Here is a 15575-nt window from a genome sequence, read left to right as displayed (position 1 = left end):
AACCTTGCCGCCGCCTACCACAGAGGTGCCCTCGTCATTCCTCACACCTCCTGGTCAAGGCAATTGGCTGCAGTCATAGTCGCCGTCGGACTGATAAATGCCCAATGAGAAGAAACCTTAACCCGTTTCAGAAAGAGGCCTCAAGACGTGAGTCAACTTTTTAAATAATATAAGTTATATTATTAATAAAAATTACAAAATTGTTTCTAGATTTAAGAAATAATTTTAGTAATAATAATAGGAAAATACTCCAGCTGTAAAGATTTGTTTTATATTTATTTAAATTCCTCACACTTTTTTTATTTCAATGCATTTCATTATATCGAAATTATTGTTGGTATTCATAGATTCCCAGCACTATCCTGAGTCCCTGTTCGCACCCAGTCAAGCAAGTCATGTGGGCTGCCGCTTCAACTATTTTGGCTTTCCGTGTGCACACCTGGCTCTGTGCCAGAAATACGATTTGTTCGTCTTTCACTTTGGGGTGCCAAAAAAGAAATAAGTGCAAGCACACAACGGAAATTCCCACACTCGCTGGCACCGGGTGGAAATGGGTTAATGCTGCACACATATCGCCCTCGGGGCAATGGCAAGGGCGGTCCACGTAATGGCTCTTAGATTGTTGTTTTCATTAAAAATCAACGGCTGCAAGCCAAACGGCAGAGAGCGTCGCAACTCCTTGTGGCTGCTACGACTCCGGCTCCTGCTCCTGCCTTGCTCCTGCTGCTGCTCCGGCTCCTGGTCCTGTTACTGTTAGGCAACGCCCAGCGCTGAGCTGGGAGCAACAACAAAGGAAACGCCGCCTGCATCCAGGAGGGGATCCGAATAGGGATAGGGACGAGGGACGAGGGGCAAGGGAAAGGGGCACCAAGGAGGAGGTCTATAATCTCGTTCGCTTAAGCGTCACGCATGCCACTCCCCTAAATTGATATGCCCGCCATGGCCAAACACCGGCAAACATCATCATCAGAGCGGAGGAAGTGGATGTGGCAGTGGCAGCGGCTGCGGCGGCACAATGCGGAAAATCATCAAAGGCGGCATTTCAAAGAAATGTTCCGACATTTCTACCAGGCGAGCAGAAACGTCCACCAGCGGCGATGATGTGTTGTGCCAAAAACTGAAACTGAAAAAAGTGAATGAAATCGAAAACTCGAACAACACACACCGGCACACCACCGAAGCACACCACTGAGCACACGCACCACCAAACGGAGCCACCTTTGCTTTTGGCGGCGTCGCTTCGCTGCTGCTGTTGCTGCTGTTGCTGTTGCTGCTGCTGCTGCTGCTGCTGCTGCTGGTGCCGCCGGCGTATAAAATTGGCTGTGACCCGATTTTATTCTATTCTACTTGCTCTGGCCATTGTTCTGGGTGGGATTCGGACTGGGACTGGGACTGGGACTGGGATTGAGATTGGGCTCAGTTCGGCTTGAAGCGCCGTGGCAGCTGGGTGGCTGGACTGCCAAGGAAAAATCGATCGCTAAAGGGATGGAATTGTAGGCAAAACAGGATATAATCGTGCGTCTAATGTTGGTCTACTTTCGGGGCAGTGTTAGACTACACAGAACGAAATACTGCGTTCTTTTCTCAAAATCAATCATATTAATTTAATTTGATTTTAAATGTATCAATATTAGATGAGTATTTTATATCAAATGCAAGGATAAGAAAATCTTTTGTTTTTTACAAGTTTTATGTCAAAGTGAAAACTGTTATTTACATTACTAAAGTTGCAACTTTAGATTAAAAAATATAAATACAAATTATGTAGCACTCAAATTTAAAATATTGATGTTTACTAAGAAGTTTAATATTAAATACTCAAATGTAAAAAGAGAGTAATAACTGTCTTAAAGAAGTGCATAATCAATAAATAAAAATAATTCAATATTAAAAAAAAAACATTATTTTAATCCATATAATATTAGTATCCAAAAACTTCTCATCTTTTATATACTAATAGTTAATGTCCATGTACAAACCTAAGTTCGTTAAAAGTGATTCTTGACCTTCATCCAAATAAACTTCATAAGAACATGATACTAGTTTTCCCTATTGAAATTGTATTGGAATTGTATTGTAATTAAATTTGTAATATCTATTTCAATGGTCTCGTGTGCCTGGAAGGGCTGGCAGCCAACAGTGCCCCAAATAATTTGTTTTTAGTTCAACTTTTTCGGTACCACACCTCGCAATAACAAATAAAACTATCGTGAATTGAGTTTTATCACTCTATTTTTTCGATTTTTTAATGCTTGCTTTTCACACATAGAGTAAACATTGGAGTAAGTATGTATATTGAACATTTTAACTGTGTTTAATTTGTGGTTAATTGGTTAAATATTAAACTGTAAGTAACTGGTGGTTATATTATTTATTGAATATTTAAGTTGGCTTAGAAGCCAAGCCCCCTTGGAGGGAGCGAAACAAAGTGTTCGAGTGCGTGTCCCCTCGATTGTGAGTGACAAATCGTAGTTTGTTGTTCATTATGAGTTTCATTATCCTTTGTCTTTGGGTCGACCAAATGCCAAATTGTTTTCTAGCACAAGCGCTGTAAGCAACCGATTGTGTGACATTTTATGTGTTTATGTTAATCGTGATCATCTCGTGTAGTGTTGTGGAGAGCCCAAGGCGGAACGCTATAAAATGTTTCTTGCAGTGCATAGATTTGTTTAAATGCTATTAAACATGTTGCCTGAAAAGACCTCATGCACTTTGATCTATTAAATTGTTAATTAGCAGATTAAGTATATGTGTTAGCTCTAAGAAGAGGTGTTTTGAACATTTTGTGTGTAAAATATAATATTTTATTATTATTTCCATAGACACTGAAGCTCCTTTTTGCAGTGACGAAAAGTGTTTCTCCCAGTGCATATCTGCTGTGCACTTGCATTTATTTTATTTGTTTACCTTTGTCCCAGTTAAAACCGAAAAACTTCTATTCATTGGATAATTGCTGTTGTGTTGGGTTAAATTACCTAAGACATGAACTAACCTTTCTCCCAGTGTAAAATCCGCCTGTACTGGCTCTAACTTGTTGTGTGCATATTCTAATGTATCTCTCTATCTGCTTATCCTGTCATTGAGCAATACTTGATTATGATTATTTAACAGCAAACGAAATCATCATCATTTACATCCCATTGCAGCGTACCCATAATTCTGACCAAAAAGTATTCTTTTTGTACCATTTAATATTCAGTTTTTATTGGGTAATTACATAGTGGCAAGGAATTAAAGGCAGGCATAACTCGAAGTTCTGAAATAATCATAATCAAAAGGGAGATCAGGATTCAGGATCTCAGTTATCATGTGTTCAAGAAAGCAGATAGATTGCGTCATAGGAGGGGGTCATGCAACTATTTCAAGAGTCTAGAATTAAACAAAATAAGTTAGTAAGAGGGAGGAGTGTTTTGAAATCGAAATCATGCGTGTTTTTAAATGGGGCGTTAACCGAGTGGGAAAGCGTGCCAGTGTGCAAAATAGGTAACTAGCTATGGTTAGTTAGATTACATTCTAAGTAGTAGCAGTTCATGTATAAGCAACTCTACAGGCTATTTAATAGTACAGTACCTGTTCGGATTGATAGGATTTGCTTTTGGTGTTTGCTTTCTCAGTGAGTCTCGGAGGCGACATCCTGTGCCGCCCCCACCAGAGACAGATAATCTATGATCTGGGCGCCGAAGCTTTTCGGTAACTCTTACTTTAGACACAGACAGTGTGGACACTGGGCAAAGGGCAAGGGACAAAGGACAAGGGACAAAGGGGGAACCAAGGGTTGTGTGTAGCTTCAGGATCAGTTTCTTTAAGGGTCTCTTTATTATTTTTTAGCTTGTATTATAATAGTAATCGTAATTATTACCGGATCAACAACGACATGTCCTTGTTCGTCTCTTCTGCTTGCTGTTTATCATCGAAAATTGTTCGCATTTTGTTCTGTTTCGTTTTTCTTCTTCTTCACTTTAGTTCGGTGTTGTTTAATTTACATTTATATAATTTACACATGCAGCAGTATAATATATATGTATTTTATGTGGTTTCAATTTGTTTTTGTTTGTTTGTAGCGCATATTACACAATGGCGCGATACATTCAGATATAGGTATGCATATCTTCGGTCTGCGACTCTGATAAATTCAAAGTGGTTAATAACATTCATATATTTATGTATATATATTTGTATGTAGGTATACATGTTTGCTATATAATTCTCATAAATAATTGTAGCTCGTTAATGTAATATGTATGTTTAAAACACTTAAATTGCATAGGTTAATTAAGTTTTGCACAAAAAACCTTTAATAGGTATGCTCCATGTTCTCATCGTCCTGTGTCGGTGTGTTTTGTTTTGTTTTATTTTGTTTGCTTTTGTTGTTTTCGCTCTCGATTGATTCATATATGTATGTTCAATAATCATTTAACGCTTTCACTTTTTAATACATTTAGATATTAGTGGCCTCAGCCAGCATAATTTTTTGCTGGATTTTACCTTTTTTTTGTTGGTTTTTCTCAATGTATTTTTCGTATCTTGTTTTCTTTTTTGCTTAATAACACAAATTTTTGCCAAGTGGCTAAATAGATATATGTGTATATATTTCTGTACGTAGCATATATATTCTGTATACACATCGATATTGTTAAATGTTTCGCTTATCCGCTAAATGCCTCACTTAGTCAGATAATTATTTCTTTTGGGTTTCCATTTCCCAAAAATGTATGAAAGCCTGCTCTTGTTTTTATTTGATTCGCTTACTCGATAGTTAATTGAATTGGACAGCTATCCGTTTGTGGCTGTCGATCCCAATGTGTATTTGATTTCGTATTTATTTGTATTTGTATATTATCATCCGCGGACACCAAACTCAATCTCTTTATCGAACCGAAACCTCAAAAACACAGAGTTCTCAAGTTCCAGGTTGCCTGATTGATAAGTTGTTCGCGTATCTCCTGTTCGTCCTGTCCAGTCAAAGGTCGCTCCTGGCTCGATCCCCTGTCCCGATGGTTGCCTCTGGGGGGAGGGACAGGTCGGTCAGTGTGTGTCCCTCGCACTCCGATGTTATTTTAGAATCTCATTACGTAGGCCTATGACTAAGTTCCGTCCGATCGGTCAGTTGCAGTTGGTGGTGAGTGTGGAGTCGTCGGAATCGGGTCAGGTTCATCATCTGCTCGTCCAGATAGAGATGTGCGTATATACAGCGTTGTCTGGGGTTGTCCCGGTTGTGGTCTGGTCTGGTCTGGTCTGGTCGGGTTGCGTGTGTTTAGGAACTCAAACCATTTTGTATGCGTCGTCCTGGGTTCATGGCGTCAGTCGGTCGGTCTATGGTCTATGGTAGGTGACGTCTCCCCATCATCCTCGTCTCGTCCCATCTGACCCCGGAGTTTGTTGGCCACCAAAAACCGATCTGCCGTCGCCCTGGAGGGAGTCGGGACAAGTGACGGCCAGGGATTAGTGTTCCGTCCCAGCAGTCGGTTCGTCCTGTCGACGTCCTGTCGCATTATTACATCCTTGCTGTGACTTTTGAATGACAGCAAATAATTGTATTTACCTCGGTGCGGTTTTCATCGTCATATCTCCATTGCCTTATTTGTATTATTAGTAAATAATAATTTATAGTTGCCTTTGTTGCTCTTTTATATTTGTATATCTATGTTACACCATCAAAGAAAATAGTTTTGGGGAAATGATGAAATGCTTGGCTTGTGTGTACTTGCCCCGTACATGGGGGTCCTTACACTCAATTAGATGCGACATTATCCAATAGTATAATATGGAGAAGTCCGTTAGACAATTATGCATAAATATTATTATATTATGTCATATTATATTAGTTGTTAATTGTTATGTGTAAGTTCCGTTTAATTTTCTACGCATGGTTGTTGTTTTCTTCCTCGTCAATCGTTAAACATTAATATGTATGGTTATGTTTATGGTTATGTTATGTCGAAATATACATCAATAATTGCCTTTATATTATATAATACGATATACATTACGCTTTTGCTGTTAGTACACTTATTTAATTTTCTTCGTCGAACATTTGAATTGAAATTGTTGTAGCTTGTTACTTGTATTTAATTAACTTTGAAAAAACGTTGCGTCAAGTACTCGTAAATGAATCGAAAAACTCACTACTAAATATTTTGCTCTAAAAACAGTAATCGTTAATTATGCTCATATATTCATAGTTTTCTCTTTTGTTTCTTTCTACCACGTTAATAATTTCGCTTAGGTTTTCGCAAGCCCCAGTTGTTGTTCGGACTTGCCACAGTTATTGTAATATTGTTCTCATTTGCTTTTATTTGTTGTGTAGTGTGAGAGTAGTGTTTTTACGTTCAAAATCAAAGAATATGTTAACAAAGAAGTCGTTTGCGTCGAGATAATAACTATTCGTTTTCGTATTTCTTTTGTTTTCTTGCTTAAGTTTAGCTGAAATGTATCTTATCTTTGTCGTCTTGGAATATTCGAACTACGATAACTCATTTGCATTATGGTTAAGTTCAACTGCTACGTAAAACTGTAAGTATCTTTAATTAATTGATACATTTTCTTTTCTTATTAATTTTTTTTTTGTAATATTTTCTCTGCTATTTTAGCAGCACTTGCACATCATTTTCCTCATCGATCTGAGCTTTGTATTTTTGAAGTTTTTCATATTTTTGGTTGATCGTTGGCCTAATCGAAGGTACCTCTGCATCTGCAACAGCATCCGCAGGTGTCGTCGGATCGCGTCGCTGGTCACTTGTATCTTTGTGGCTGTCCCCTGGGGTGTATCGTGTAGCGTGTCATGTGGACGAGGAGGCGAGTCTCCCGACCACATAGTACCGTGTGATTCTTTTGGATATATTTCGCTTGATTCGTTTCCTGTTTAGTCCGTTTTATCCGTTCGAGGGTCGTGCCTGAGTGGGATGTGTATCTTGTGGTTTGATTAGTGTTTTCGTGTTGTGTTGGGTGTTTAGTTTCCATTTCTGGCGATTCTAAACGGTTTCTTTTTTTTTTTTTGTTGATTTTTTTAATATTTTTGTTTTCCCGGTAAGTTCAGTAGCTTGTTTTGTGGCACATACTCCTAACCGCACACGCAGCCCCGACCTCTCCCCGGTGGCCCAGTCCGCCCCAAGCCCCTAGCTGCCTTTTTGTTGGTCAGAATGGATCGTATATTTAGGGCCGGACGCGGACTGGCGGGAGGAGGAGGGAGCTGCGGTGCCATTTCTGACATTTTCATACTAATAAGTAGTGGGTAGATACTATAATATATATGCATATATAACTTGCGGTGTATTCATCAACTGCGAAGGGCAAAAAGTGTGGCCTTAGCTTAGGGAGCGATTGATAATAACTGAGGATATCCTGCTCTCTTGTTCCTTGACTTAGCACACGTACATATGGTCTGGTAAAACGATACTTGATTCAATAGCACACTCATGGTTAGCTAGCTAGATACACATATGTATGTAGATAATGACGTTTGCCGTAGCTTTTGTATATGAATAATATAATTGTATACAAATATACTTTGAAGAGTGCGGTTATAACCTTGTATAATTAATTGTCATACACATCAATAGGTTGCTCCTCACCAAACTCGTCCTTCCATGTCTTGTAAATATATAGAACTTTGTAAGGTACAAATTTTGCATTTCTCAGTGTTTCTCTGTATATATGTATGTGTATGTATGTATTGTGTCTGTCACCTGTAAAGGTGTGCATATGTTCTGGTTTCCGGTGTGCAATCCTGCTAGTGTCTAGTGTCCGGTGTCTGGTGCCTGGAGTGGGTACTGATGTCTGACCATGTCCAGTGTGGTGATTAGGTATATGTTTGTTCTGTTCTGTTCGGTTCTGTTCGGTCTGGCTTGGCATATGTATACCTTGTAGCTCGATTGTTTGTCCTTCGTCTGCTTTCCAAGCACATCAATAGAGTTTAACGCTGAATATGCCAATATCGGTTATCGATTAGTGTACGCGTAAGTAAAATGCTCCATAATTGAATCAATGCTTAACACCTAGACATGTATATAAGTATAAGTATGTATTGTATGTAAATATTTCTTGTATATCCTTTAACACTCAAATATTCTATATGTATACATATATCGTGCGTTCTATAGTAGCTTGCGCCACACATCGTCGCCGGGGTGCAGGGATCACGCCGCTCGGACGCACTCCGGATCAGACGGGCTGGTGCATGTCCGGGGCAGCGTTGCGCTCCGGAGGACCCCCATCCCGGGGACCATGTGCTTCCCGACGCTGGTGTACATTAACTGAGGAATAAGGTTGCTCGCGAAAGCAACTACGATAACGTCCTACTACTGACAACCTTGTGAAGCCTTTTTCGAACCTTCCAAGTGCTCACTCCAACTCAAAGTCGAACTAAATTCGCTAACTAGAAACAACGAAAAGACCCCCGAAACGCTGCAACAATCATCTTTAACCTGAGGCTTAACCTTCAACCCGATCCTGGATCGGGTTGGATTACTTCGTCTTTGTCTGCTTCGCTGGTTTGGCCGGCGTCTTTTGCTCCGCGCCCTTCGACTCCTTCCGCTGGGACTGATCCTTCGGCTGCTCCTTCTCCTTTTCCTTCTCCTTCTCCTTGGCCGCAGCTGCGGCTGCCTTGGAACTGCTGGTGGGCGCCTCCTCCTCGGCGGCCTCCTGCGCCTTGTCCTCCTTGAGCGGTTCCTTGGTGGCGCTGCTGCTGCTGGAATTGCTGTTGCCACCGCCCACCACGGGATCCTTGTCCAGTTCCCGCTTCTCGCCGGACGTGTTCGCCGGCAGGGCCTTTAGGATGGCGTGCACCTCCTCGGCAACGGCCATCAGCACGAATTCAAACTGCTGTCGAGTGGCCACCACACCCGCCCGCTGGTCACGCAGGTGCTCCAGGGTGGCGGCAATGTCGATCTCACGCGCACCCTTGTTCATCCGCTCCAGGACCAGGTCCAACAGGATGTAGGCACCAGTTCGACCGCCTCCGGCACTTCCGTGCACCACAATGGGGCAGGAGCGACGTCCTCGGTAGGATTTGTTCACCTTCCTGAGAAGTTAAATTCATTAAAATAAATTTATTAATGGAAGACTCAAACCTTTTGTTTTAATATTAAATGAATTTTAAAAGTATTCTATTATATTATATATTTAAAGATTGGAAATACGACTAACAAGAATACTGTCCCAACATTTGTTACCCTTAGCTTTTATAGTTTATGATATCTTTAATACCAAAGGCAATATTAAGAATAAGATATGTAATGCATTAAGCATCCAAGAGAGCCTTAACTTTCCCATCTTATTCTTCTTATTGCCTTAAGCACCTTCAGTATTTGTGTTCAATTTACATGTTAAATCTAAGTTCTTACCGCCTGAAATCGAGCAGTGCCTTTGCCTGGACAGGCACTCCCATGTGCGGCCAGGACAGGAAGTGGAACTGGGTGACCGTTCGGGTTTCGCTGGTGCGCAGATTCTTCAGGTAGAAAGAACGTACGAGGTAATCATCGCACCAAATGTGTTCACTAACTAGGTGAACCTGTAAATTAAACCAAAATGACATTAATTGGCTTACTATATAGCAATATTAACTTTGTCTTTACCTCATAGATGTGATAGACCTCGGCACCTTCTTCCGGCCAATAGCGCGCACAAGCCACCTCTCCGTTCTCCTGCAGTCGACAGAGGGCCACGATGACAACGGCTCCCTGCTCCCAGATCATCTGCCAGAAGTGAGCCAAGGTCGACGGTAGTGGACCCTGGGCGGCCACATAGGCGGGGGCTCGTGGATCGTGATCGGTCTGTCAACGTAAATAATTTTAGATCAGGAATATATCTCTGTGAGTTGAGCTAAGATATACTTACAATCGTTGAGGCATTTACATAGTCCAGTCCTTCAGCGTTGGCCAGATGGTTGAGGACAACGCGAGAGTGATCGTACGGCAAGGGAGCCCCGGGTCTGTTCAGTCCCGCGCACTGCGGCTGGGAGGCGGCCTCCCGAGCACTGGGCTCGGCCTCATAGCGGCACAACGCCTCCCATTCCCGCTGCAAGCGTCCCTTGTTTCGCAAGTGATCCTCCATATAAGACTATTTAGGGATTGTCTTGAATTAACACCGCTTTAATATACCAAAAATAGTTATTAACTCACCAGCACCATGTGTCCGGTTGAAATGTCCATGTTCGTCAGTGCGGGCTCCTCGCTCCAGGACGAGGTGCTAGATCGCGAAGATGGCGGTCGGCCTTCGTTCTCCTTGCTCAACGATGTAATCCTTCCACTGTGCGCCGGCTCGTTGGAGCCACCGGCTGCGCCTCCGGCCGAATTGCCGCCGCTGCCGTTGCCCGACTTACCGGCCATTCGGGCACGACAGAGTTCCTGGTAATCCTTGCTGCAGGTCTCCGCCCCCGCGATGCCCGACTGCAGACCGCCCAGCTTATCCCGTTTGCGATCGTGCCGCTTGATCAGGATCAAGGTGACAAAGATCACGATCACAGCGGCGGCACCAGCGCCGGCGAACATGTAGGCCATGATGTGGGTCACATCCGGTCCCTGCTCGGCCAGCTCTATGCGGGATGAGGAGACACTCGGGTCCTGCAGGTCCTTGATCACGTCACCAACGCCGGCATGCAGCACATAGAACCCGACGCGTCTCTGAATGTTGTTCTTGACGCCGCGGTTCTCGTTGATGGTCCGTGCCACATCGCCGGCGGTCTTGCGCTCGGGGTTGTTTGAGTTCACCCGGAAGCTGACTTCGTGTTGTTGAACGCTAAGGGATTGGGAAGATAGCTTAGTTGAGGTTGAGAAGAGAGTTATTTCGAGAGGGTCTCACGTTAAATAAGAAAAGTATCCCTGCATGTGTAGTATTTGCTCCAGCTCCTTCATGATGCGCTGCCCATCGTTCCAACTGTCAATTCTGCCAGCGAAAAAATATAATTAATTATGAAATTAGAATAATAGGAAGGACCTGCAGGTGGACTCACGGGTTCTTGACGAACACATGCACATATTCAGTGTCAACGGTGTGCGGCGCATGATCCTCGGCCGAGTGCTGCTGCTTCATGACCTTCTTCTTCTTGTGAGCCTCGTCGTCCTCGGCACTGCCCTTGATGTGGGCGGGCAGCACCTCCTTGTTGCCATTACCATTGCCGTCCGTTTTCCGTGCTCCTGCTTTGTCCGTTTCCAGCTGGTTGCTCAGCTCGGAGGAGCCAAGGGATGGAGGGCCCAGCAGCGGACCAGGCTTCTTCACATCGAGGCGCTCATGGCGGGCAAATCCCAGCATATTGGCGAGCAGCGATTGCTTCACATTCTCCGGCTCATCTGCCTGCATGCCATCCGCATCTGGTCCGTACTGGGGTGGCATCACGAGCATTCCCCCCTCGGTATAGACCCGTTGGCTGTTTGCCTGCCGGGCGAAACTATTGGAGGCCAGCATGGCCTCCTCCTCGAGTGGAGTCAGTGAATTCCGCAGCAAGCCCGACTCGAACGCCAGTTCCTGCTGCTGGGCGTCCACGTCGTTCGGATCCAGTTGGCTAAATGCCGGAGGACGTCGCTTGGCCAGCTCGGGAGTGGATTCAACTTCGGGTTCGGCGTGTCGGAAGCTCAAAAGCGGTTCCTGAACCAATCCCTGTTCGCCGGCCAATTCGCGGAAGAAGGAACGCTTCGGCTGTCGTTCTCTACCTCGCCCAGTCCCAGTCCGCCCCTCGAGCCGCCCCTGGCCCGTTTGAAAGGGGCGAAGTTGTCCGGGAAGTAGAGCTCACTCGACTCGTTCACCTCCTCTGGCGGCACATAGACCGGGGCCTTGGCCTTCTCCTGCTCCTGCTGTTCCTGCTGCTGCTTCAGTTCCTTCAGCTCGCGCTGCTGCTGCTGCTCCACGATGGCCTCCAGCTGGTCCATAGCATTCGCCGGCGCCTGGGTCTTCCGCTGGTAGGGCTGAGGATCGGGCTCCGAGGCGGCCAGAATCTGATACAGTTCCAACCGATTCTGCTGCTCCGCCCGGCGGTCAGCATCCTGCTCCACCTGCCGCAGCTCCTGCTCGCGCTCGATCCTCTGGCGCTCGGTTTCCAGGAAGGTGTCCATAATGCTTGGCACATCCATCTGAGCGTCATGCCCGTGCCCATGTCCGTTCCCCTTGCCAAAGTGCTCCAGCTCCCCGGGATCGTGGCGCAGAGGCCGGCGATCCTGCAGCATCCGATTGAGGTATATGTCGTTGGCATCGTTTTCCCGCACCTGCTTCTTCCTCAGCGCCGGATAGAACTGCGCCTGGCTGGGCTGCTCGTAGTAATCGAGTTCGGTTTCCGGTTCCGGCGGCGTGAAGCGCACATAGGCCATGGCGCTTGCCGGATCCCCGAACTCTGGCGGAGCGGGAGCCAAATTGGCGCACAGGTTCGGTGGAAGCTGCTGTTGGCGCTGGAGCGAGAAGAGCGATCCCTGGATGCGGCACTGGACGTACGGATGGTCCCAGCCTAGGCCGGCGCCCTGGAGCTCCTCCAGCATGGTGGCCAACACACGAGACTGTTCCTCGGTGAGAGGTGTCCTGCGAAGAAGATAATTAACCAGGATTAATAAGAAATTCTATTTGGAAATTAACGCGATACTTACTTCTCAATGTCCTCAACGTCGACACCGGTTGTTGGAATGCACTTTCCGAAGATGTTGTCTGGCAAATAGATAAGAAATCAAAGAGATTTTCAGATTATACAAATATTTCAGCTTCTGTAAGCGAAACTTAAGGCCTTTGCAGCTGTTTGAAAACAGCTTCTCATTGTATTTGACTTTGGCAACCGAAAAACTTTTGTTTACTTTAAAACTTAAGATTGAATTTATTCGGCAAGTTTTGGGAACTATTTAACTTTTGCTTCCCAAAAAGTTTCACTTGACTGTGGAACTTTAATGAATAATTTACAATTTTCTTTAAGAGCGTTGTTAAAAATACATAAATTGTATAATTATAAATAGAAATTCTTTTTGATACTTCAACGTACATAGATCAGGAAAATTATTAATAATATAATTTAAAAAGAGCTGTCTTAAGTCATAAAATTCAAAGTAACTTTATTTTTGGTCAGCTTTATGAATAATTTTGAATCCTCCGAGACTTCTATGGCACTCTTGTGCTTTACTCCCATGTAGACCTTCAAGAACTTCCAAACAGGATTATTCACTCTTACATTTTACATTTATCAAGCACATTTATCTTTACTCTCTGGAACTATATTTTCTCATTGTGTGGCACACACAAGTTAATTTGTTTACATCCCCTGCACAGATTTAATTGAGCCTGAGCCAGAAAGTGTATGCGAATGTATCCCCTTTCCCTGCCGTTGTCATCATTCGTTTCGATATTAATAGGGCGTGTAGCTGCATCAATGACACTAGTCTTACAATGGTTCGTCCCTTCGTCCTGTCGCTCCTCCGGGATCCCCATGGTCCTGCCGTATCGTCAGCACCTTTTGTTTTCATTGTGATTTACGGGCATTTAAATGCATATCCTTGCGGCTTGTCTCGGGCGTAATTTGCATAATGCAAATGTTTCTCATGCGGACGGAACCGTGACTGCGGCGGCCACTAGCACGGGGACTGCACACATACATGTGTGTGCCACGCCCCGCCCACTCGCCAACCATCCGCCCCTTTTGAGGTCAACCATTTCTGCGCAATTTTCGCCATTTTTCGCAACGTTATTCCGTCTGCAGCTGCTTTTCCAATTGTTCTCTAGCAGGCAGTCCTCCGTCGCCTCCACCACTCGTCGTGCTTACATAAGTAATTGAGTGTGTTCTCGATAATGCACTGGCACGGCATCCCCTCCCCCTCGTCCTCATCCTCATCCCTCTTTCCCCCGACTCTGCCCTCTTAGTTTTTCACACTTTGTTTCGGTGTCGTTTGTGTGAACTCTCGCCTGGCATTGAAGAGCTCTGCAAATACGAATAATATGCCCTGGGCCAGAGTTCAACTTGCCCCAAAACCCAGTCCGAATCCTTCCCTTTCTGTTTTCCCTAGTTTCCCACAACTCCCGTTGCCCGTTGACCCACAAAGTGGATTTTGGCCAAAGATGCATTTCGGCAAACAGGACTGCGAGTAGGACTGGGGGAATGGCAGCGGAAATCTTCGGCGAGGACTTCCATTGTACTTATTTGGGGTTTTAGAGTGCTTAAAGCAATGAAGGCAGGCCAATGGCTTTTAATACTCCAAGGAGTGAAGAATCCAAAGGAATATTAAGAGCTAAGATCTAAATTTAAATAAATTATTAGCCAGAAAATAACTGTTGTTAATCTTTCTTAGTAAATAATGTGCCAGAAATAATGTGCGCTCCAGAAATTATTAGAGGTCTTAAAGCCCTTAAAAATGAGTCTACAAGTTTACATTTCTTTTCTTTCTTTTCTTTTCACAGTTGCCTATTATGTAAAATATTTTAGGATTAATTACACCCACTATATTATAGTTTATGGCAATCTTAGTTTTTATTGAAAACAATCTCCTACAGTTTTACTCAATTAACTTTGTAATCAAATTTTTTATATCTAATTAAACTAAAATTGAATACAAGTCCTGCAAGTCTGTTCAAATGATAAATATGCTTTCCTATTTTACAAAACGCAACTTTTTAGACAGCGTCCCCTAACTTCCCCATTAATTTTCACACCTTAGGAAATGAAACACTAACGAACTTTAAGCCATACTTAATACAAGACATTTAGTGAATATTATTGGGCTTCCTCTCGCTCTTCACACTTCCGTGAGACGGACTATTGTGCTAATCCCTGCTTTTAGTTGGTAAATTGAATTCCCCCGAACTGGGCCTTCCTTCCACCATCGATAGCCACAATCTGGGGCTTAAGTCCATCTTAACCGGGTGTCCCTGTGTAATCGCATACTCACCATCGTAGCAGACCTCGGAGTGCGGTATGCATAGCGTCCTAACAAACTGGCAGCCTGAAAGGAAAAAACAAGAAGGGGAAAGTCGTTGGTTAGTACATGAAAGAGTTGTTTAGCCATCACCATTATGAGGGAGTGGAGAATGGAGAGCCGAGCGTACTCTCAGTTGAGACATAATGATGTGGTAAGAGCCAAATCAGCATTACGGCACTAAGCAGGCTCCTAACACACCGAGCCACCCAGCAAGAACCCCCATCCACCAGACCAGACCACCTCCACTCCTGCCCCAGGAGCCTCCACCATCGGCGCTTTTCCTGGTGGTGGTGTCATGTGTCGCTTGCCTGACTCTTGGCTAAATAAACGCTTTTTATGAGCATGTCGCACATGGCTACCACGCACATACACAACGAACACTTTTCTGCCGACAGGCGAAGACAACTACAAATTCCTGGCCCAGAGGATGCCCGAAAATACGGCCAACACAGAGAGAGAGAGAGAGAGAGGGCGAGGGAGGGAGTCCTCTCCTGCCACTCCTTGTAGTTGTTAGTCAAATGTCTGTTTGGCGTGCCTCCGTGTGTGTGACGTCAACAAGAAGACCCGCATCGCTCCGGGAATTTGCCACTGAAAAATTTGACCTGCTCCTCCTCCTTGCCCGGGACAAGGACTAGCATCATGTGTAACGCACGTCCGCCTCTACCCTGCTGCCCTGCTACCCTGCTACCCTGCTCCACATTC

At 44.3% G+C, this 15575-nt stretch overlaps 1 protein-coding gene across 1 annotated transcript in view; it reads right to left on the bottom strand.

Moving 5' to 3' along the window:
* Positions 1 to 2214: 2214 nt before the first annotated feature.
* Positions 2215 to 15575, bottom strand: part of IA-2 (tyrosine phosphatase IA-2) — a 40576-nt gene continuing 27215 nt past the window's right edge. The window contains 10 exon segments of the mRNA XM_020955098.2: positions 2215 to 9019; positions 9342 to 9508; positions 9573 to 9770; positions 9835 to 10056; positions 10119 to 10734; positions 10798 to 10881; positions 10949 to 11636; positions 11639 to 12501; positions 12567 to 12624; positions 14844 to 14897. Of these exon segments, the coding sequence (XP_020810757.2) occupies positions 8464 to 9019; positions 9342 to 9508; positions 9573 to 9770; positions 9835 to 10056; positions 10119 to 10734; positions 10798 to 10881; positions 10949 to 11636; positions 11639 to 12501; positions 12567 to 12624; positions 14844 to 14897 (3506 nt within the window). The 3' untranslated portion in view covers positions 2215 to 8463.

The sequence above is a fragment of the Drosophila serrata genome, unplaced genomic scaffold (genome assembly GCF_035046125.1).
Source record: "Drosophila serrata isolate PLE 108 unplaced genomic scaffold, ASM3504612v1 contig_245, whole genome shotgun sequence".
NCBI classification, from domain to species: domain Eukaryota; kingdom Metazoa; phylum Arthropoda; class Insecta; order Diptera; family Drosophilidae; genus Drosophila; species Drosophila serrata.
Note: the sequence above shows the minus strand (reverse complement) of the source record. Positions and strands in the feature narration are given on the sequence as shown.